The sequence below is a fragment of the Semicossyphus pulcher genome, unplaced genomic scaffold (assembly GCF_022749685.1).
Source record: "Semicossyphus pulcher isolate SPU_LCO1_2020_fin unplaced genomic scaffold, fSemPul1.0.p SCAF_18, whole genome shotgun sequence".
NCBI classification, from domain to species: domain Eukaryota; kingdom Metazoa; phylum Chordata; class Actinopteri; order Labriformes; family Labridae; genus Semicossyphus; species Semicossyphus pulcher.
This window is the reverse complement of record NW_027211691.1, coordinates 16,581,912-16,604,685: the sequence shown is the minus strand read 5'-3', so window position 1 is coordinate 16,604,685 and position 22,774 is coordinate 16,581,912. Positions and strand designations below refer to the sequence as shown.

The 22,774-nt window shown below is 41.6% G+C and overlaps 1 protein-coding gene across 1 annotated transcript in view; it reads right to left on the bottom strand.

Moving 5' to 3' along the window:
- The window catches only part of plod2 (procollagen-lysine, 2-oxoglutarate 5-dioxygenase 2), a 33,374-nt gene extending 11,032 nt beyond the window's left edge, over positions 1 to 22,342 (bottom strand). The window contains exons 1-8 of the mRNA XM_069667320.1: positions 21,935 to 22,342; positions 10,580 to 10,671; positions 9,262 to 9,398; positions 6,995 to 7,158; positions 4,467 to 4,579; positions 4,310 to 4,373; positions 3,902 to 3,999; positions 1,920 to 2,021 (exon numbers count right to left, since the gene is read on the bottom strand). Of these exons, the coding sequence (XP_069523421.1) occupies positions 1,920 to 2,021; positions 3,902 to 3,999; positions 4,310 to 4,373; positions 4,467 to 4,579; positions 6,995 to 7,158; positions 9,262 to 9,398; positions 10,580 to 10,671; positions 21,935 to 22,037 (873 nt within the window). The 5' untranslated portion in view covers positions 22,038 to 22,342. The remainder of the gene's footprint in view (positions 1 to 1,919; positions 2,022 to 3,901; positions 4,000 to 4,309; positions 4,374 to 4,466; positions 4,580 to 6,994; positions 7,159 to 9,261; positions 9,399 to 10,579; positions 10,672 to 21,934) is intronic.
- Positions 22,343 to 22,774: the final 432 nt, after the last annotated feature.

Below are 22,774 nucleotides of genomic sequence, written 5' to 3'. Positions count from 1 at the left end.
TGTCCAAATGATTACACTTCTCTCACTTCAATAGACTCAACAGTTGATGATTGCACCTCTTAAAAGGAACTGTAACCCAGATGCCACGTATAACCCTTTGAAGAGGACAGCCCAGGCACAAAATTACTGCTGTGACAGTAAAGGGCAAAGAGGATATAAAGAGAAATAAAGCAAGAGACACAGAGAAGAGAGGAGGAAACTTTTTCCCATGACACTCCAGCTCCAGCCCACACAGCTCCGTCTGGATTCCTGATCCTCTTGACCAGTTCACAGCAAAGGTCTGGGCCCGGGATGAAAAGGGATCCGCGCAGAACCGTCTAATTTGCAAGTTCCGCAATGGCTGGGTTTTAAGGCACAAGTACGGGAACTGGTGCATGTTGCCAGAGTGAGGGTAAATTGTTATGGACATACAGTGGACAGGCAGAAGAAGGAAAAGAGTGGCAAAAAGGGGCAGAGAAACCAAACGAAAGCTTTTATTAGTTATTAGAGCAGATCGAAGGAACACTGAGACTTTCATTTAACCACAAAAGACAAAAATATGCAGCGCAGGGGTCTGGCTAGCTCGCTTCAGGGCTTTGGTCGTGCAACACAGTGTGCTGCCACAACGAGTAAACCAAAACCAAAGCACACAGAGAAGCAAGCTAGACTGCCAGTGACCTGGTTTTACCCCAGTTTAACCAGTGTTTCCACATGACCTGATCCTCCAGATGCCTCCGTCCCAAAAGCACACAGTGGCACAGTGGAATGAAATGTTTTTGCTCAATTGACCATTATTGAGAAGCGGTGTTTTTCTGTAATCATTATGGAAGGTCAGTGAAAGCAGAGAGACGCCTTTCATGTAGCAGGGTTTGCTTTGAATCAGCTCCAGGCAAAGTATTGAAGCAGGTTTATTTATAGAGCCTGCAGGCAGACAGCAAACCATTATGTACTCAGTGTTACATTTTTGATACGTACGTTCTTTATGATATTTATTTGCAGGGGCAAATTGTGAACAGGCTGGTTCTCAATAGGGTTGCAACTAATGAGCGTCAAAAATTCTGCTGATTATTTTCAATAAACTGTCCATAAAATGCTCATCGCAGTTTCAGAGAGCCCAAAGTTACGTCCTCAAAATGTCCAACCAACCATCCAAAACTCAAAGAATCTTCATTTACTTATAGATGGCAAAGAAAAGCAGCAAATCATTGTATATAAGAAGCTGTACCAATGGCTGGGCCAGGCATTTTGGATTGAAAAATGACTGTAACAATCAATCGATGACCAAATAGCTGGCAGCTTTAGTACCAAAGGAACAAAGCAGATACAAACAAGGATTGTCGAATAGATTATCTGGGCACACTCCAGAACTATGTCCACAAAGAAAGAAGTTACATTGTTGACAGAATCAACCACACAGCCGGAGACATTTCCTCCTGCCTGCCATTCCTGCTCTCCATACGTCGCCAATCTTGGCTGAACTCTGTGACAAATTTTCAACGTAACCACCACAACTTACTATTGTGGATAAAACCCATACTGAGAAGCCGGCTAAAAGGCAGGCTGGCCGACAGTGACACCCCTTTAAATGAGCCCTTCTGAAAACCCCAGAAGCCATATCCTGCAACCACAGCAGTGCCGGGCTTCCTCTTCCCCGAGGAGTTTCCCTGGCACTTATGCTCTTTTAAAAGGGTCCAAAAGGACCAACGGGCACATAACCTATTTCTGTTGGAAAGGGAGTGTGTGCAGCACAAACACGCTTGCTTATCTAGTGAAATAGGACGTGCTGGGCTCCACTCCGGCTGTCTAGACAGACACAGAGTGATGGTTCTTACTGGAAGACAAGGCGATGTTTCATCCTTTCCTGTGTCCACCCAAGATACAAACTTTCCACAGCTGCACTTTAAAAATGGGACAGGAGAAATGTCCTAATATGTACTTACTTTTAGCTGAGACAAATCCACAATGTCGTCATCACAGTGGCTACACCCATGCTCGTAGTTCCATGTATTGGGAATATAGTTGGCCAAGTAGTTCAAGTACATCTGCGAAGGAAAGAATCCCGAATAGGTGAACGCCTGGTTGCAGAAGATTAATATCGACATAATCAAAAAATCTTTAAAGCTCCATTTTATTACCCTGAATTGTTTGGACTATCCTACCTCAGAATATGACTGTGAATATTGAGTCCAATGATTTGTTGTAGGAATTTAGAATCGGATAGAATCGGCAGGCAAAACTACTTTTCGGTCTTAAGCCCACTGGCTACAAACGTCTCGTATATTTCTAAGCTTAAACCAAAGGGTAACTGGACTTGGTTGAAGTTCTTGAAGACCTCTCTTCAGTTCTGAAGAAGAACTGAAGAAGCCTTTCAGATGAGAAGTGAAACATCTTCAAGAACTTCAATGAAGTCAGTTGCCCTTTTGATTAAGCTTACAATTACCATGACCTGGATGACTGAGAACCTTCACAGACATGTCTCTTGAAATGAAATTGAGACTCGACTCTCTCTGTCATCATTCCTCTTCTTTTCAGTTCTCTTTATCAATGTCACCATATTCCAATCATAATTAGAGATGTTCCGATACCATTTGTCCCTTTCCAGATACCGGGACTTCAGTAACCCTACGATTCTAACGCGATTAAAAATGTACAGTGCATAATATTGGTGGAAAAACACTGATTGCTGACATATTGCTAGCTTTGACTAACATTACACTCTCTGCTAGCAACACACTGTTATTGTTAGTTATTGTTACCCAATACTTTACCTGAAACCAGTTGATTTTTTGGGGGCTAATGGTTATGTTATCCGATCATTGCATTGACTGGTATACTTGCCGATACCTGACTGCATTTAAAGGGGAGATATTATGCTAATTTCAAGCTTCATATTTCACTCTGTGATACCTGTGGAGTAGCTTAGCATAACCACCTCATACAGCCTCTGCCTGAAATGACTCAGTCAGCTCTGTCCCTTTAAGAAACCCCGCCCCTACAAGCCCATTTTCTTCTGATTGGCCAGCTCTCCCTTGTGACGTCACAGAGTGCAGGGTGTAGAAAAAACTGTGTGAAACCTGGCGTTCAATACAGCCTGCAGACTGAGCTGAGAAGCCTGGGGATTAGCCCAACATACTTTTACCTGCAGATCTGGAGCCAACATTGTAACATTATACACATGTCTTATAATGTGAAACAGCATAACACCCCCTCTTAAAGGAAGTATCACAGGCCGATACCACAACTTTGTGGATGATGGCGTCAGTGCACTACTGTTCTCAACAAATCTCCTATCTTGGACACTAACATTGTGATCATGCGTTTCAAGCAGACTGTATTTGGCTTGATAACTGGAAAGTCACAATAAATCAATGGTAAGAGATCCAGCAAAGCAGCTCCAACAGAACCAACCACTGCTTGGACAAACATTCTGTGATCCACTATTTAGAGCTTGTCCCGCAGATGTTTGAGGCCTCCGGGAAGAATGACTCAATAGTTTGTTGGATTTGGTTCATTACCAAGGAAGACCAGAGGCAGACGGCTGGTGGTGGAGCGATGGAGGGATCGCTTCTCAGCTTGTATGAGCCCAGCACTTTAATATACAGAGACTTGTCTTTAAAGGGAAATGGGGAACTTATGCAGAGAGAGGTTTGGCCAGATCTGTCCCTGTCACTAAATAATGCCCTGGCATTTTTGACAGGGTTAGTTAGTTGTCAGAGCAGTATCTATGTTTCTTGAATATGTTGAATTTATGTTCCTAAATGCAATTGTTGGCCCTTTATGTTAAATGGATCAAATCTAAAGGACATCAGCAAATGGGGAAAAAGGAGCCCACAGGCAGTGCCCTTGATGAAAGTGATTACCTTCAAAGAATCAACGCCGTGCTATTAGTTAGGTGTGCCCACGGCCATTTATTCAAACTCACTTTGGTGTTTCCGTTGCCATGAACAACCACTGGCAGAGAGTCGTACACGGTGTTTCTAACTCGCACGCGGCCTGTTCCAAACTTGAGGAGCACTTCATCTGCCAAAAAAAGGGGAACAAGAGACATTTCAGGCCAGGTTATGAAAAGTGACTTACCACATGGGCGAGAGCCTTGAAGGTTTATAAGTTACGACCGGATGATTTGCCAAGTCTCCTTGAAAATACAATATGCAATCTTTCCTGGCGTGTGGGAGCAAAACAGTGGACTACAACTCTGGCTCTGCAGAAGAAGTTATTACATCCAGAGTGCAATCATAAAACTGAGGATTGAAATACCTCTGTTTACAATATTGCGCCAGATATATAAACAGATGCGCAGGTCATTTATTGATGGACTTGAGTTTCTCACCGACAGCTCCATTCAAGTTCTGGAAAATCTGGCACTTGTGGTCCAAAGTCATATTGAAAGATTCCTGAAAGACATAAGAGAGTGTCTTCACCATCCAAGATTGTTTTCCAGGGATATATTTCATCATCAAGTGTTGGCGTCGACTCGAAATACTCACCCGCTTTAAAGGATCCAAGTATATTTTAGTGTAGAAGAGCTGGTCGTCATCATTGTCATGGAGGTTCCACTGGGAAACAATCCTGTTTATGTGCGGGGCGTAGCCGATGATACCTGCAAGCAAATAACAGTGTGAACCACACATCCAGCCGCAAAGTGTAGGGTTGGGAGAAGTTTACGAGGTCATATAGGCTACAACTGGCTGTTGGTGACAATTATAAACTATCTTCTGCCTTCGTAGTCTATGGAATTCACTCTAGGAAGCCTCAACGCCTTACACTAAGTGTGAGTTTTGGTAACAATCCTAAGCACACACAAAATGGGCAGGGACTCTCTCTTCCCACAGTCTGTAGATAGAAAGGAGAGCAATAATCGTCCGCCGGCTTCTGGAACAGTCTGTGCAAGTATCTCACACCCTCTCTCAATGTACATTCTCATGGCAATCTCCACTCCAGCTCTGCCCCGTCTCCTCTTTTTCCCTCTCGTGCTCCAGGACACTGACCACAAGTTGCAAGATTGCAGGGTTTGGCTGTGTTGCTTGTCTGCGCAGTTTTGCATCCCACCATTTAAAAAGAAGCCGTGGACACTGTAAACAAGTCGAAGGATAGACGTGACATAATCTAAATGACCGGAGCGAGGAGAAGTTGAAAGGACATCATGAAATTTTATGAGACTCATATTGTCGGTTGCTTATCCGCAAAATGATAGCTGTAAAATCAACATATCCTTGGAAACCCGATGCCTTTGGAAAGCTACGCTCTGCTTGAGAGCGCAGTAAACAATATTCTGACTACAAAGCTGCAAGAAAGAGACGATGCTGCATTGAACAATCTAACTTTTTTATCATTATATTTGCCGATTCTGAATAAGAAATGTTTCATTTACAGCTTATGCAACTCTTACTAAGCGGTTCGCTGCTTTCAGGTCCCGGTTACAGACGTTTATAGTTTGTTTGTTAGTAGATTGGATAAACTTAGTTAAATAAACGCACACAAACACAACCCTTCTGTATCTCGATTCCTTCCCTGAATCTGAGCGCTCTCTGCGACACAGACGTCCACATACTCTGAAACCTTTCCCAATGTCCATTTGGGGCGGTAGCCGGGGGAACAAAAAAACAAAACCTGCAATTTTACACAAACTGTGGCACTTTGTGGGGGCCAAGACAAATCCACATGTCAAGTCAATGACAATGAATGCTAAAAACAGTCTCTGATCAGTCGGACGCAGCGAGGCTCCAGTATGGGAGGTCAGCGCAGGCTGATGACCGCAGGGAAAGTAGTAATTCTCTGTCCTGAAGACGGACAGGATGCAGCTGGCCGTGTGGATTATGCATGAGAGCATACTGTTATTGTTTCTATGTTGAGAGAAAATGATTCATTATAACCTTTTCGTGCCTTAAAACATCTTTATATGTAATGTAAATGCCTGACAATGCAATAATGAGAATTGGGTCAAAAGGGTTGAAGAGCAGCCAAGTATGCAGCACATGAACAGGCTTCTGTCAGCTCCTCTCCATTTGGACAGGAAATACCTCAAGAAGCTGGCTTACAGGAAAAATATACTTTCACTTCACACATAAAGATAGTAATAAAAGTCTGCGGTTTTATATTTTAAGACTAACACCAGTCTGTTGCCATTCCTTGAATGCATCCGACCACTCTGTAAGCCAGTAACGCCGAGGGTGTGCTGCTGCTGCTTAGCCCACTGAATTCCAACCAAGGCTGCAACTCTTCAGAGTTTGACAGCTGATGGTAGAATATATAAACCCATGTCCACCCACAGAAGTTATGGGTTCATGGCAAAGTTACTCAAACACTAGTTCAGCCCCACTTTACATTGCAATACACATACTATAAACAAAATGGCTTTCAGTTTTTTTTAAGCAACAGCCATTCTCTTCAGATATTGCTTGTTTTTCGTAGTTTTTTTCCCCCCCTCACACTAAATTTAACGATATTTGTTAAATCTTAGTAATGCAAGACCTTGTGTCACATGAAGTTAAATTTGAACATGCCGTCAAATCAGGATCAGTCATACGCTGCTCCTAAACATAATGCGTGTGCTGCAGCACATCAGCAGAGCAGCGGCAGCCTCTGCCCTACATCTGTGTCTACTCAGGATGCATTCAGGCACAGTATTGAGTGTGGGTTACCCATGTTTTGGCAGCACACAGAGCCCATCACACAATTACTGTAGTTACACATGTAATACGGAAGGAATTAGACCAGAAAATACACTTAGGGTCACATTACATGTGTTTAGAGTGAGATAAGTCTCTCAGAATCTTTGCCATCACTTTCATGGTTAGTGAAGAGCAATTGAAGTTGGCTCAATTAAACTTCAAATCCATGCAGTGCCATGCATATTTTTATTTGAAAAGTTGTCTGTTTTATCAGAATATTCCCCCCCAAAAAAGCGTTGTCCAAACAAAGGGCTAAAAAAGCCTCATGTCAGCCATAACGGAGAACATTCAACAGGTCAAAACGTCGCAGCATTTCGATCATATTTAGAATTCTTGGCACCCACCTCCAGAGTTGAGGTAGCGCTTGCCACTGCGGATCGAGGGGTACTTTTCAGCCAGTCGCTTATCAGGCCATATCAGTCCCTCTGCAGCGAAAAGCACTTTGTGATTGGCTTGCTGGAACTTCCTGAGAATCTCCTCTGGTCCCCCGGCGAAGATAAGATCATAGCTAAAAGGGAGGAGTGAGGATGAAACACAACAGATCATAATCTAGCAGTCTGACAGTTCTCTTAAACAAGAAACCTGTGCTTCTAACAGATAGACATCTTAATGTAAACAGTAGACATTCTTCATGAGTGGGCATCTGCACAGGCAGGCAGACTGTGCTGATCCATTCACGTCTTATGGAGCTCTGTGACGGATTAAAGGAAAAAGTGCTTAAGCCTTTTTATAGGCCTCGTGGTGACTTAAAAGCATGCTATTATTGAAAGGGCAGATATTTTAGGATGTGAAAACTTCAAATGCTTCTGGTGATTTTACTGAGAAGTGTGAAGTCATAACTGTAAAAAGAGCCGATTCATGGTGACAACGTTTCCAGTGAGTCACTGGATATAAAACACCCACTGGTAGATGTGACTTCTGTACACACTCGTCCAAAAATGTCCGATCCCAAAAAATCCTGTACTATATATAGATTGTTTTAATATATGATGGTAGGAAAAGGGAAAGACGACAACCTCAACCTTCTCAGGCATGTCATGAGAGGAAGTCAAACAGGTGAGGAAGCTGTGTGCTTTACACTATCCACATCTGGCCGACACGTGTTCAAACTAGTACCCTCTGCTCCCTTGTTAAGTCGTAAATCATTGTCATCGCTGTAATATAAAACTATCCTGCAGTCCCTGACAAAACACTCATGATGTCTAGACAGTTTGTAAGAAAATAAATTAGACTAAAGCCCTTTTCCCACTGGTCAAAAAACCTGCCAACACCCGGCTCTTTTTGCTTAGTGGAAAAGGTTACAATCGGCATTCAGACCCGGGTCAAGTGACTCTGCAGTAGACCCGGGTACCCGGCTCCCATCGGCAGTGAAAACCCGGGTCCACACGCTAATCTCCACCCCCTTTCCAGCGTGATGCTATGACGGCATTGAAGTTCCGGCTGCTGTCGCGTAAATACAGAAGATGCAGCAACATTGGCAAGACAGCGAGGTGAGAGAGCTTCTTCTGATCCGAGGGGAAGCTTTTTGGTGCTTTCCGGCGTGACGTCAGACGGTGACGCAGCAGAAAGGAGAATACTCCACTGGCAATGGGAAAAGAGACAATCGGCATTTATTAGCAGGTCTGAAAAACCTGCGTCAATGCACTAATGTTGGTGGGAAAGGGGTACAACTTGTCTTGGGATTGAACTGGTCTGCTTCACATTCTCTTTGTAGGTGTAAGAAAATAAATTGACTGTCATGAATTGCTTTGCAGCCAAGTTGGACACGCAGAATTATACAGTTTTAAAATACATTTGAATGCCTCATAATATTCTGCACATGCACATGCAGTTTCTTACACTACAACAGGAGACATTCCAATTACCTGTCTCAAGGGTGTGACAACTTTGCACAGCAATTATAGCTCACATTATCCATGTGACACGGTGCAGCGAGTATCATCATCATCTGCTCTATTTGAGGCAGCACGGCCCGCAAAGCTGTTATTATTCTAAACCACTCACATTATCTCTGCAAAACTTTCCACTGGCCTTGAAAACTCAGCTGCTATAATTCAGCTACCTGCATGTGAAAATTACTCCCCTCACATATCTGCCCATGCTCTATAATAATGCCTTTACATGAGCGAGTGGAGGGCGGTTAAACGCTGCACAAGTGGGCAGAAACACCTCTCGCTGAGGAGGAATCGCTTTCAGAGTAATTATTACAGTCTGTGATTGTGAAAATGAGTTTAATTTAACTGTAGAGCTACACAGCAATTAAAGGTGTTTTGCTTCCCTTTCTTGTCGTGGAAATGTTTTGTGTTTCAAATCAAAGTTAAATCAGAACAAAGCTCAATCAAAGAGACGCGTAACACACAAGCGAGGAAAGAAGAAATAAATGACAGTTTGATCTTATTTATTTGTAATACTTGTGGGCTGCTAACATCTCAGAATGAGGGACTCCATTACACTATGGTACTTTAAAGGGGGAAGATATTCAGTGAAATTCAAATAGCTGCAGGGGAGCACTGAACAAGCATTAAGAAAAATAGTTGGTCTGAAGTGGCCATAAACATTGTAAAATCAAGCGGATATGTAAAGCTAAATATAACCAAAACATGCTACATACCTATCCACAGAAAGGATGACAAGATCCTCCTGGTCAGCCAGAGCCTCCATGGCCTCCTTCAGTAGTCTGACTTTCTGCCCTCCACCGATAGAGCGACCCACGTCACCACCTTTCCATGCATCCCCCATTCCCAGCACCTGAGACAGAGCACGTGATGGAGAAGTGTTAGAACCTAACATGAAATAGTTTGACACCAAACTTCACCAGAAGGCAGCCCTGTAAAAATATCCATCATTTTTCAGTCTTTATTATGTCCATTTTTTCATGTAAATTTCAAAGAACTTTCTGTAAGTTGGGTCCACTAAATGGATAGAAGAGGCTGCCTTTGAAAATGTGTTTCACCTGGTGGTAGCTATAAAAAGAGCCTGACTGATATATTGTTCAGCCACTGTTATCGGGCCGATATTGGCATTTATTACACAGCTGTTATATACTTAATTCTGATTGGCTAATTATGGCATTCCGAGGTCTGCTATTTCTCGATAACGGACCGTTGCTACGGATTCAGGAATATATCATATTTAAATGAATAAAACCATGTCAAATAATTGATTTCATAAATAGGTAGACTTGTAAAAACGGGATGATGTAGAGTGAGCAGGTTGTTCCCGCGGAGGAACCATTCCTTACACTACTCCTGTATCAGTATTGGCATATATGATTTCCAACAGGCCTGATATGAAATGTTTACAGAACATAAACTGAAGAAACAATGCTTAGGGTTTTTATAAATGGTATCACTCTCAAATATCGGTAATATCGGTCAGGCTCTTGCTGGATATAGTAGCCAGGTGTGCATTGTAGCCAGAATTCAGTTTAACACAATCTCACGAGTAACACAGTTGTAGGAGAGGTGTAAGTATGACGTAACACCTAGGTTGCAGCCATATTGTCTGGTCCCTTTTTTCTTTGTTCACTGTACTGTCTACGCTGTAGATAGGTGCATATCAAGCCTGAAGGAACACTATAAGCAAGCAAAGAAGAACATGAAATTGAGGCCCCAAAAAGTCTTGCAAACTAGTTTGTATACGTCAAAGGGAGAGAGGGAGAGGACCACACCAATGCTTGGGTGCACTAACTCTGACTTGATTTTTACTGCAGACTTCAACCACAGGGGGAAATTTTGGACCCACATTAAGGAGTATCCCTTTAAGAGGGGTTGTTTTTGCAGCTTGCCGCACTTCATTGTTCCCTCTAAGAGACCTAATCCATCAAGTGTGTTGGAAACATTTGGCTGCTGTGTGTGTGTGAGCGTAGCATCGTTAGACAAACTGCACATTTGTTGACGTAGTTAAAGAATAAGAGAACACAGTCTTACCTTCACAGTGTAGTTGAAATAGTTTGCAGACTTCATAAAGCGGAGGAAGCCATCTGTTTCCTCTGTTGCGACGGTTAGGACGAGCAATTTTTCTGAAAAAGAAAGAAAAACAAATTCCTGCAACCTTAATCATGTGCCTTATAAAGTCATCACATATTTTGACTACCAAATTATAGGGATGTTGGGATATACTCCTTGGGCTTAACATTTTATGTTAGAGCTTTAGAGGGTAACGTTTTATGGAAAAATCTTGGCTTCAATGGAAGTATGTCCACTGAAATAAGTTGGTGCTTATATTTAAGCATTGAGATTCCATCCTCTGTGAACCCAGCTCCTTGTAAACCTCAGACCTAAGTCAACAAGCTGGTAACTGCTTGGCTTAGCAGTCTAAACCTACATCTCAAATTAGCAACATCTACTGTAGGCTTGATTTGATTCAGAAACGGAAGCATCATTTTAAACACAGACTCAATCATTTCTTCCTTGTTGGGTGAAAAGAACTCCCACAAAGCTGCAGGACATTTCCAGTGGCCATGAGTTCTGAAAGCTGAGGTTTGAAGACGGGTTAGACCAAATACAAATTAGCACCATAGCCTCATGTGAAGCTACAGAGAGGCAGACTAAACCCACTGAGCTGCTTTTCACTTGTTCTGTTATGTTTCGTCAAACCAAACAGGGGTGGCCTTGATTAGATGGACCCAAGGAAGGAAGTACCGTGGATCTGTAGATCCTTCATTTGTACCTTCCAAAAGATCATCCTGAAAATGTGCAAATGTTCTGTGCTAGTCGTCAGCCAAGCTAACAAAAAGTTAATAACACACTTATGTGCTTTTATAAGACCACTTGAATACTAATCCTACTTTCATGTGTCAAGAGCCAATCTGCCTTCAATTTAACATAAAGCAGTTCCACTGAACTCTTGTAAATAATTTATTGGACATTGCCGAGTAGGATTTGAAGTATGAAAAAGAATGTACCAGGTGCCTATAAAGGGCGCAGGAGTGCACTCTGCCTCCAGACCACATTTAAAGAACCTGAATTACACCTTTGGAATACAAAGATGAAGACGTCGTCATTGTTTCTTTTTGTTGGAATAAGACCAACGGTGATTGTGTTTCTTTTGACTGCACAACAAATCTCACCATGCCTGTAAAAGATTGAAGCACTAAAAAGGGTATGTTGTGATGTCACTTTCCAAGGAAGCTGAAAGCTGCAATAGGGATATAAACCAGCCATCTGTGGATGGTAATAGGTTGGACCTAAATCAAGATACCTGACGTGTTTACTTTTTCCTACACTGGAGATGTAGACCTAACAAAGCCTGAGGGCATACAAGAGCCAGGATCCTATTCTGAAGCGTTATTTGTCAGCAAATCCAATTCCCCTTCCTCTCGCCCACTCACTCACACAGCTAAAGTACATTACAAGAAGTCCTCTTTGCAGCTCTTTTCCATCCACTTCCCATCAATGTGACTTTGCCATTCTCTCATCCCAGTCTAGCCTGTGGCCCTGTCATCGCTGTAATAGCCATTCCAGTTCTCCCCTGACACAAAGGTTCTGTTACAGGTTGGAAATAGTGCCCCGGTCTGCCTCTAACCAAACAGCATCACATGTCATTTTTTGAAAAGCAACTTTTCCTCAGCACCTCGTCAGGGGAAGGGATGCCGATTATGAGCCACAGGTGCGTCTTGTTCTTGTTCTTGGCTTGGGGGTTGAGGATGATCGAGCATGGTGCAGGGAGGGAATGATGTGTCCCACATTTAGGAAACATATTTCCCTTGCAGGTCTGTTAAACAAGTGAATTTAATGGTTACAGGAGAGGTTTGCATGCTCCATATTTCCCAGGCTGTCACGCCGGCAGAATTGAAGCCCATATCAGTCCACCTTTTTTTCTACCCTTGAAGCTGTGTGAAGCTGATCGTGGGCAGAACTAACTTTTAAATATGTGGATGAAGACACATTTTCAGACAGTCTCTCGTGGAAGTCCTTCATAGTGTTGCACACACAAAAGTGACACAAAAAATGAAAGAAAATAGCTTGAGGAAGAAGTTCAAACAAAGTTCTTCTGCTGGGATTTCCTGGCAAATATTGGAAACCTCCATGAATACTCTGTATTTCATAATGCTGTCATTACAGCTAGGACATGTGTTTTGAATTCCTTTTTCCAGTGAACTCAATTTATGTCTCTGTTCTCATGAAATGTGAATTGATCACCAGTAGCTGTGTAAGTATTTTTTTAATTAAAGCCAGTGGTAAGCTGCATGTTGCAATCCTTGATCCCAATTACCCCTCAGTGCCTTCAGTCTGACCTTTTGGCACCACACAAGCTTTCCCCCCTTCGCTGTAAAAATGCAGGCCACATAAGTGCAGCCTAACAAGGAAGCTCCCAGTTAAGTACAACCCGGGGATGAAACCACCTCTGATTTAAAAGACATGACACTTTTATCTCTTACATTTAGAAGTTGTTGTTCAGACACTTTGGCGTGGTCTCTTTCAGGGCCTTTCCACATAATTCCTGGTGGAAAGAAAATCCCTTAGGATTCACAAAGTCATCATGCAAATTGTGGCTGGAAACCCGGGCTTGAAATTATAGTATTGTATCCAGATATAATAAATAGAGCATGGAGAAGATTTATGATCTATCAATACTTATCCAAGCCGAGGCAATTCAGGGGTTGTCAAAAGGCAAGGGATTTCCAACAGCTGGTAAATATGGTAATTTGTAGTTAGGTTATCACCATGAGAAAGATCGTTAAATTGGACAACCAAATGTGGACCACATGATTCAAGTGATCAATCTTGCATGCAAAAGTGTTGATGTGATGATTTTTGTACTGAAAAGTAGTTTATAGCAGATTATTTAAACAGACTTCATGTGTTCAGATGTTGTCTGAAACTTACATAGAAGATTATCATTAACATGTTAATGGTCAGATAAGTGGTTGCAACATCTAGACGATGCAGATCATCCTGGAAAATCTCTTGGGAACAGTTTTAGGCATTTTTTGGCCTCCTCAAAAATAACTTTGTTGCCTTGCGTCAAGTAATATTTCCTCATGTAAGGATAACATTATTGGGTATGTCTTTAGGTCAACCCTTAATCCCAGACTATTCAGTTTGTTTGCTGCTACAGAGGTCAGTCATCCACATTCATGGTATTAAGCTACCTTCCACCTGTATGCAGATGACACCCAATTCTATTTTACACTCGATGAAGGCACCTGCTTTTTATTAAAATGCACATTTACCAAGTTGAACATTACTCTTGTCATTGATTTTAATATGATGCATTTTTAAAAATAGTACCAGTGCAATTTTTTGGTGAAGTACTCCTTAACACCGGCTACCAAAGTAAGCTCAAGATTCCATGATTGTGCTAATAAGTGCTTTGCTTGCATTCCTAAACTACAAGCGCCTTCCAAAATGAAACTGATTCCCATGAATAAATGTATTAATCAGTGACTTTAGTAACTCATCTAGCCCAGCCAAATGGTCTCAAATGACTAATCATTGCCTACAATAGCCAAAAAAGTCTCAAGATCTGTCAAGATATTTGGCCTCTTATAAATTCAGACTGCATATCTGCCAATAAAATGAGTCCATAAGGAGAGAACACAACATGAATTTTTCCCCTTTCATGTTCACAGATTCAAATCGACCTTCCAATCTAACGACAAAATCCTCCTTTTATGTTTTTTATGTAAAAAGCAGAATTAGACTGATAATGAAGCATAGCTTTGAGACAAACGGCGACACCGTCAAGTTTTAAGCCAGCCACGATTTTGCAGGATGAGTGTCTAGTCAGAGTAAACACAACACACCGTCATGTCAGTTCTGTAAGAGCAGCCCACAGAAGGAGAGGAATGCAGCTCATACAGTGCTGCTGGAACACCAAGAAAGGCATGGGCGCCAAGGCGTCTTTCCCTCACCGTCTCTCTATGTACCACATGGGGCTCAGCCGTCTAGGTAAACTTTCACATGTCGATGAGCGAAAGTTCTGACTCACTTGCCGGGGCTAGCTTAAGTAAGCATTTCTTGCAGAACAGGAAAGAGCTATCATGGGAATGTGGCCCAACCTTGATCATAAGAATAACATGATCTTTCCTCTTTGACGAGACAGTGGTGGCCAGTGAGGCCTCACTTCTTTCTATTTTGGTCATCTTAGAAAATAAACAGTGCTCACTGTTTGCCGAAAGGTGACCTGAATCTTCCTAAAAAAGTTTCAAGCATAGGAAAGTGCAAGTAGTTCAGTCCATGGCACAATATACTTAGCCCAGGCACCTATTTAACTGAGCCAGCCTTAATCCCCAGGTAAAGCCAGACATTATGACATTTGGAAAAAAGGCTTGCTTGCAGCCTGATTTAGAAAGTGTTGCACAATGATGCCAAATGATGCTTTAAAAATGCAACTGAATGTTCCAGAACCTGGAGATTTGTCTTAGTCGTACACCCAGGTATACTTTGATGAGCCTTGGCTTGGCCATTCCAGGTTGTAAAGCTGAAACCCCTTACTGTAATAGTCAAGGTAACAAACACCTTTTCTATCTCGCCAACAGCTTTCTCTGAAAGGGAATACTGTGAAAACATTTCGAGGCCAACTTTATAGGAAAATACAACAGTATTCTGTTGGCATGTAATGCAGTCAGCAAAATACAATTTTCAGGGTCAAACTAAGACTTTCAAACTTGATATACTTTGGCCAGCTGAGGGATTATTAATGGAGGCAAGCTTGTAACCCAGGTCCCATGTGAATGAAAGCTAAACCTTTCTAAACACAAAGAAATGAAAAGGCAAAAAACCCAGTGGCCTAATTTTTCACCATAGCAAAGGGAAGTAGATGTTACCAAAGACGCAGCCAAAGTCCATATTGAGGACAGCAAACAGGCTAAATGTGAGCAGAAACAGAGCTTATCTCTTAATCTCTGTCCACTGGGACACGCATCATATTCCTTATTGTCATTTGGACCCATTTTGCAAAAGATAAATGGATAAGGTAACGGGAACTGGAGCACTAGTAATACTATAGTTTATGTTTCATTACTTGGAAACACTTTCAAATGGTGCTTCTGTTACAATGTTGTGTCACGGTGGGAACCAGGAAGGTGTTAATCTGACCATCTTTAAGATTATGTCCATTTAAGCCAGCTGTAAAAGAGGACTTGACTTCTGCTGTAAGTCAGAAAGGCTTCATGACATTATTAAGCCTCCAAAGCACAGTGTGGTTTGGCTCTCTGTATGGGCGGGAATGTATACATGAGAAATACATAGACACAGAAATCAATGAATCTTTCCTTTCAGACCTGTTTATTCCTCATGTGTGTTCCTCTGCCATATTCATTTCTCAGCCTTCAGCTAAACATAGAAGCGTGCGACCCAACCTACTTTTAACTCTGTTACAGCCTTAGAACATATTAGACTCATAATGTAACTACAAGCAGCTTTGGCACCGTTATAGCACTTTTGATATCTAAGAGCCAGCAGCCCCAGGACATGCAGACATTCCTTTAACCCCCAAAATACCATTGTTGCTACTTAGGTGAGCACTCCATGTGTTTGTAATAAGCTGTAATTAAAGAGATGACACCTAAGGGACCAGCAAACCCAACACTCACAGGTCGGTGAGTTGGAAGTTATTTAGCCGTCCGCAATGAAAATAAGAGTCGTTTTCTAGTGACTTCTCTCAGACACCATAATTGATCTAACACACCATTTCCAAAATCCAGGAGGCGTGTAGGGCAGAAAAAAAGTCTGTTTTTTCAATTACACATGTCAAACCACAGGCACTTCTGCCTGAGGATGTGGAGTGATGTCACCAGCATTGTGCCAGGAAACAATTTAGGAGTCTCGTCACACGTCATTATGAATCAAGAATAGCTTATTTGTTTGGCCCCACAAAAACAACTAGAACTGTAGAAGAAAAATAACTAATTTTCTCTGGGTTGTGTCAAGCAGGGCTTGCGTCAGCGCTAAGTGATTACAGTTAGGACTCATTTCCTCTACTGGCTACAGTCCAAGGTCACTGAGGGGCTTTAAATCCTTCATTGTTGACTGGATCACACACCTAGTTCACTTCAACATAATGAACTGAGAGGTTTGCAATTTAAGATTAAAGAGCTCATTCATAATTTTTTTTATGTTGAAATTACCGGTAATGGAAAGCAGAACACAATTTTGTGACGTGTGCTGTTTTATAGGGAAAAATGACTAAAGAGGGGTTTTGAGCCAAGAATTTAACTGGACAACCACATCCTGTTAACTTAAAATGCTTCCTTTTCTCTACATTGAAAGTGGATTGAAAATGCTTTTAAGATAAACAAGCTGCCCTTTGAGTGCATAGTTTGACGTCTGCATGTTCTACTAAGCATGTGGATTTATTTTAACAGGCTTCATTGATAATGAAAATATAAAATGACAGATTCCTTAAAGTACATTTCTTTGTTGTTTTCTCTTCAGTATAAATCAGACCCTCCAGGAAGTTGCGATTCAGCGAATGCACGTTGAATGCTAGGGACGCACTTATTTTTGTCGTGAAGCAGACAGCTGTGCCGTTGTAACAAGGCTCCAGTGCCATCGTCTCTCATTCATGAGCTTCCGAATCCGGCCTCCAACTACAGTGTCCTTAATGAGACTCTATACAGTGAATCCATAATAACAAATCCAACACTCGATGTCTTCTTGTGATTATTTATCCACGTTGAAGGTGTTAGCCGTTCACTTCGCCACTTCCTGGTGTTGATTTTAAAGAGTGTTTGTACAGTGAGATAGTGATCGCCATCTCTAGTGGTTTTATACAAGCGAAGCACCTGAAATAGCAGCTTAAATGTAATAAATAATGTGTAGATTCTTCTTTGGGCTTGGTATTGATAAGGATTTCTCAATTTGATTCGATTCACAAGCCAACACTAACAGAGAGAAACATAAACATCAGTGCAAAACTAATTTACATATTCATGGATGCACACCCGATAAAAAGAGTCCGTCGGCGATCACTGACGTCTCCATAGCAGGTGCAGTAAACGAGTCCGGACATGTCTCCCTCACTGCCTTGTTTCGGGGGATGCGCTGTGTCATGCTGCGTTCATGAGCACTCGGAAACTTTAGTGATCAGACACGCTTTTACACATACTTTTAGAAATCGATCTCGATCTCTCTCTTTATGAATCAATGTTGGGTCATTCAAATGAGAATCGATTACAATTGGAGTAATACATTTTTTAAACCCAGCCCTTATATAGATGACCTTGCAATAGGCACACACAGTGCAAAATTACTTCTCCATTATAATTTCCTTCAGTATCACTCAATTTTTACACATTTTATTTGGCATCTTGACACGGAAATTGACCAGCTCGCTCAGTCAATAATTGGCTTTATTGGAGCGTTTGTGCCTGTCGCTCACAGTGGATGTGTAATGATGTTACACACAAAAAAGCCTCATAACATCACAACTTGCATCGCAACTTTTTCAAAAATCTCCCGCAAAATCAGGCATTTTAGGGGTGCAACTATCTCTGAAAAAGCCAGCGAAATCCTGCAGGGACTGATAACTGATAGCAACTTTACTGTCACAAATCGACCTATTGCAAAATTTCTTGTAAAAAAGCTGCAACTTGGTCTCGCTTACTTTTGACGTATAGAGTTTTTTTTGTATCTATGACGACGTCAGTGGCTTGCACCATTTCTCTCCTTTTGAAAACTGTATCACACTGGTATGTTACAGTTAGCATTCCAGTCATTTTATCTTTCATATTTTGACAACTTCCAATGTCTCAATTCAAAACATAATTTCAATTACATAAAACAGCACATCCTGGCAGCTCTCTCAAGACAAGATCCAGCCAACATAGCTCTCGCCAAATATGAACAGCTGCTCACTTCCCACTCCCAGACAGTCCTAATTGAAATGACTTGTTTGGTAGAACAATGAGATTCTTGTGATATAGTCATAATTCTGACAACATAGCTGATATAGCATCTATTATTGGAAGACTCTGTATCATGGGAAGTGTCAGCTTGATGCCCTGTTGTTGTTATCTATTTGATAGTTGGCAGAAATACCTCAGACAGCTCAGACAACAAAGCAGAGGGAAAAAGCAGACAACACAATGCATACTTGGCTGCAGAGGAGGCACGGAACCAACCTTGTGGTGATATAGTGACAATGTTCTGAGACATGATTACAGGCTTGGCCTGCCAACAGGGTTTGTTAGTTTGTTAGACTGGAATTACAGGCATGGAGAGCACTATTATACAGTATATAAGGCATGGGCAAACTTTAGGTGGAGTTTCCTTTTCTTCTCTATAAAATTCTCCCCGCTGACGCGTCAGTGAGGTCTGGGAAAGGTGATCTATAGCACTGGACAAACGGAGAGGACAAGATCATACTAAATAATACACACCTGAATTATGTCCTAGAAACTCTCAGGAATACCAAACCAGTTTCTACGTCAATAATATCATCATCTCTCTAAACCATTCTCGACATAGAAGATCTCCTTTAAGTCGTCCAAGCTTTTACAATTTGCAGATGTTGGCATCTTTTTGTTAAAACTTCTTGGATTACCTTAAAGTTGGGATATGGACAGTGGAAACAATTTCAATTGAAAGCCTTGGAGGGGTTAAAAGTTGGGCTGGTGTTTTGAAAGAAGTCCCTTTTACCTACTTGGACAGAAATATTGTAAAATGACTCAAAGAACAAGAGCAACATGTTAAATCTAATATAATCTCTGTCGGACGTGCTGTTCACACAGTGTGTCAGGAATAAGTGAAAGGCTCCTTTCAGACGGCTGGACAGTGGGGGTCTACACCGCCCAGTTTTTGTAACTTTCCAAAACCGACAAAAAACCCAACAGCCACGTCCGCTGTTCACAGTGACCTGCCAGGTGCCCGTAGGTGAGAAATGGGCAGAAGTCTGCATTCCTGCCCCCGTCACTTTTCCTTTTCACTGCTTGATCCCACCAAATGCATCTGTGCTATAACTGATGGAGAGGTGTCGCTCTGTCAGCACTCTGACTACATCACCCAGCTGGCATTAAAACAAACAGACTATTTCTGCTTTGTAATACCCCTCACATTGACAACCAGCGCCTTGCGTTACCTAAGTTAGAGTCACACACAGAATTGTTCTACTCGAGGTGGTGGATGTCACGTCATCTGGCCTTGTTTTGAAGGTGAAAATTGACGTCTCCCAGCTTGCCAAGACCCGACATGCCTCGACCAACTCATTACAGCTAATCTCCATTTTCACCCCAACACTCTGCATCCAGCTTTCTTTCAGAGAGAGGGATGAGAAAACTGTTTGACTGAGAATGTAGGGGGAACAATGACTCATCAAGTTTATATTACAAACTATTAACACATTATTAAATAGGTGTAATGCATACGTGTTTCTGATGTTATAACCCAAAACAGGCCCTAAATGGGCAGATAACTGGCTGGCTTTAGGGTTCCAGTGAAAAGGAAAAGAGAGGGCTCCAAATTTTAAAATTAAAAATGAGAGAAATAAAAGAACATCTGAACTACATATTTCCTCATTAAATGTGTAATTGCCTTATGCATTGTGTTTTGGCTCTCTGTACTATTATATACACTGTAACACTGTAGCGCTGCACATTATTCATGGAGTGATACTGTTAAGATGTGATACTGAGAGCTGAAACGATTAGTTGATTAATCGATTAATCAATCCAACGAATACAAATTTGAACAAATAGCAATTATTTGTCATTTTCAAGCAACAATGAGAAACATTTACTGGTACCAGCTTCCTGAATATAAGAATTAGCTGCTTTTTTTGTCATTTATGCTAGTAAATGACAAGTCCTTTAGTATTAGACTATGAAATAGACAAAGGAAGCGATGTCAGGACATCAATTTGGGCTCTGGGAAGTTGTCTTGAGCATTTTTTCCACAATGTTTTGCCATTTTAGAGACTAAAAGATTGATTGATTATTGGATGAAAATAATTTACAGATTAATAAATAGTGAAAATAGTCCTTAATTGCAACGGAGATTCCATTAAATGGAATGTTTGTTCATTTTTGCATTAAAGTATTGAGTATTAAATCCATTTGCAATCAAACTTTTCATTTTATTTTATCAATCTGAATTAATTTGTTTATTTATTTCAATTTCGAATTCCATTCATGAGAGGTTTAGTAGATTAAGCGTGTGCATCAACAAGCTAGACCTCTCTTACCTCCTGCTGTAATCCCCCCCAGGTGTTCTGAAAAGGCTTTTATAAGCAAACATTTTAAACCTTGTAAAGTAACTGTGGCTACTGTGTTGGTCCAGACCAGAGGACAAAACAAGCCTGTGGAGACTGAAGGCAGCTGTTGTTCCCTGATAGCAGACTGCTTCCACCCCAGCCAAATGCATCATTAGAAAAGCAGATTTCCAGACTTAACTTAAACGTAGGCCCACAATACTTATGACACCAACGCTGGTATAAAAAAAAAAAGCACATGTGTCTCCACTTATGTTGTTGTCTGCAAGTTTTTACAAGATGCCCTGTGAGCGCGAAAAGAGCTGTGTTTAACTTAAATGATTTTGGGGCAATTTAGAGCAATTTAGCCACAGCAACATGCTAACAGGGGAAGGGTTTCAAACAAGTCAATAAAACTGTGGGTGTGGGGGTGCTTTAGGGAGCACAAACCTACTGTATACATTTACAGTATATAGGTTGTCTGAACAGCTGAGCACTCAAACAGGTTGTACTTGGCACAGCTCCACGAGCCTTCAATTATAAACAGGTTTACAAGTGCGTCTCTGTTTCTCTAGCACATAATTGCTTGTTGGCTATTAAAATCAAACGATAATTGATTTCCTGTGCATTCTGATTTATGATTCAATCACGCCTAAAAACTGTGAGATTGTTCCGGGTTTCAGTCAAGTCTAACTGATAGAAAACAAGTGAAAGCATCAAAGACTCGCCGCCAATTGGTTCGTTAGTTCTCGCGCTGACATTTTACAGCCTGACATGTGTATATAAAAGCCGGGGCTGCGCGCGAGAAAACAACATGAAACAAAAACCGAATTGTGAGAAACCGCAGACTTTTGTGTCGAGCTCCATCATATAATTTAACGGTTCAACATATATGTAGCGCGTGACACATCAGGGAGCCACAGGCATGCAACCTGCTTCTCCTCCTGTTCAGTAACATCACCGGTAAATTACATATTCGAGAATATAATTCCATATTTGGACAGTTATCATGACACATCTAAAACGCAGCACGTCATTTAACGTGGATGAGCATTAACGTCGTACATTATGGCAGTAATATAAGCTAGGTAAGCTCGAGGCGACAACAAAAAATGGCATTATGAAGACAAAAAAGTTTTATCGTCTCTTACCTTTAGGAATAGGCGCAGGGGCTTGAGGTGTATCGGTAGAGGAGATAGAATTTGCGAACTTCATCCAGCATAAAAACACAAAACAAAACTTGAGGTACTCCATTGCTGTTACAGTGCGTGTTCCCGGACAGACTGCGGGTGACCGACTGGATTAATACCTCCCAGCCAGAAAGCAGTGGTCACTGGAGGGTCTTAATGTACGCTCTCGCGATAATAAAACAATACAGGGAGGCAGAGAAAAATCCTCCGATAAATATGAAATTCTCTGGACGAGCAGCTTTTGAGGCAGCTTCAGGGAGCGGATAAAAAAGTTGTTAAATTGGAGAGAAATAGGCGTGGGTCCCTTAATTGTAACTGCAGCCACAAGTAGTGTAGTTACAGACGCGGCAGAGGAGAAGATAACGGTGTTTACCCCTGACACAGGGACGTCCTGCGCGAAAGTGTTACCAAGCACAGCTGTATTTGAATGCCCCCCTCCCCTCCTCATCCCCCATGACCGTCAAATATCCCTCCCCTGGTCCCCTCCCCCTGAGCACCCAGCAGCCTGTGTATGACCAACACTACCCTCCTTCTACAGCCTGCTCATAAAAGACTTTTCATTCAGCCTCATTAGTGTAAATCACGGTGTAAAGCTACAAAATTACATTTACAGAGAGGCAGACTTTCAATGTACTGTGCAGGTTTTTTATTTATGTATAAATGACATGTATTATCCCTTATGTACCCTTTTTTCGATCACAGACTATCCAACAGACCACTTGTGCCTGTTTTACCATGCTATATCGGATACAAATAACTTTTAGCTCTAACACTGGAGTAAGTTTTATGATCTCTAACTTT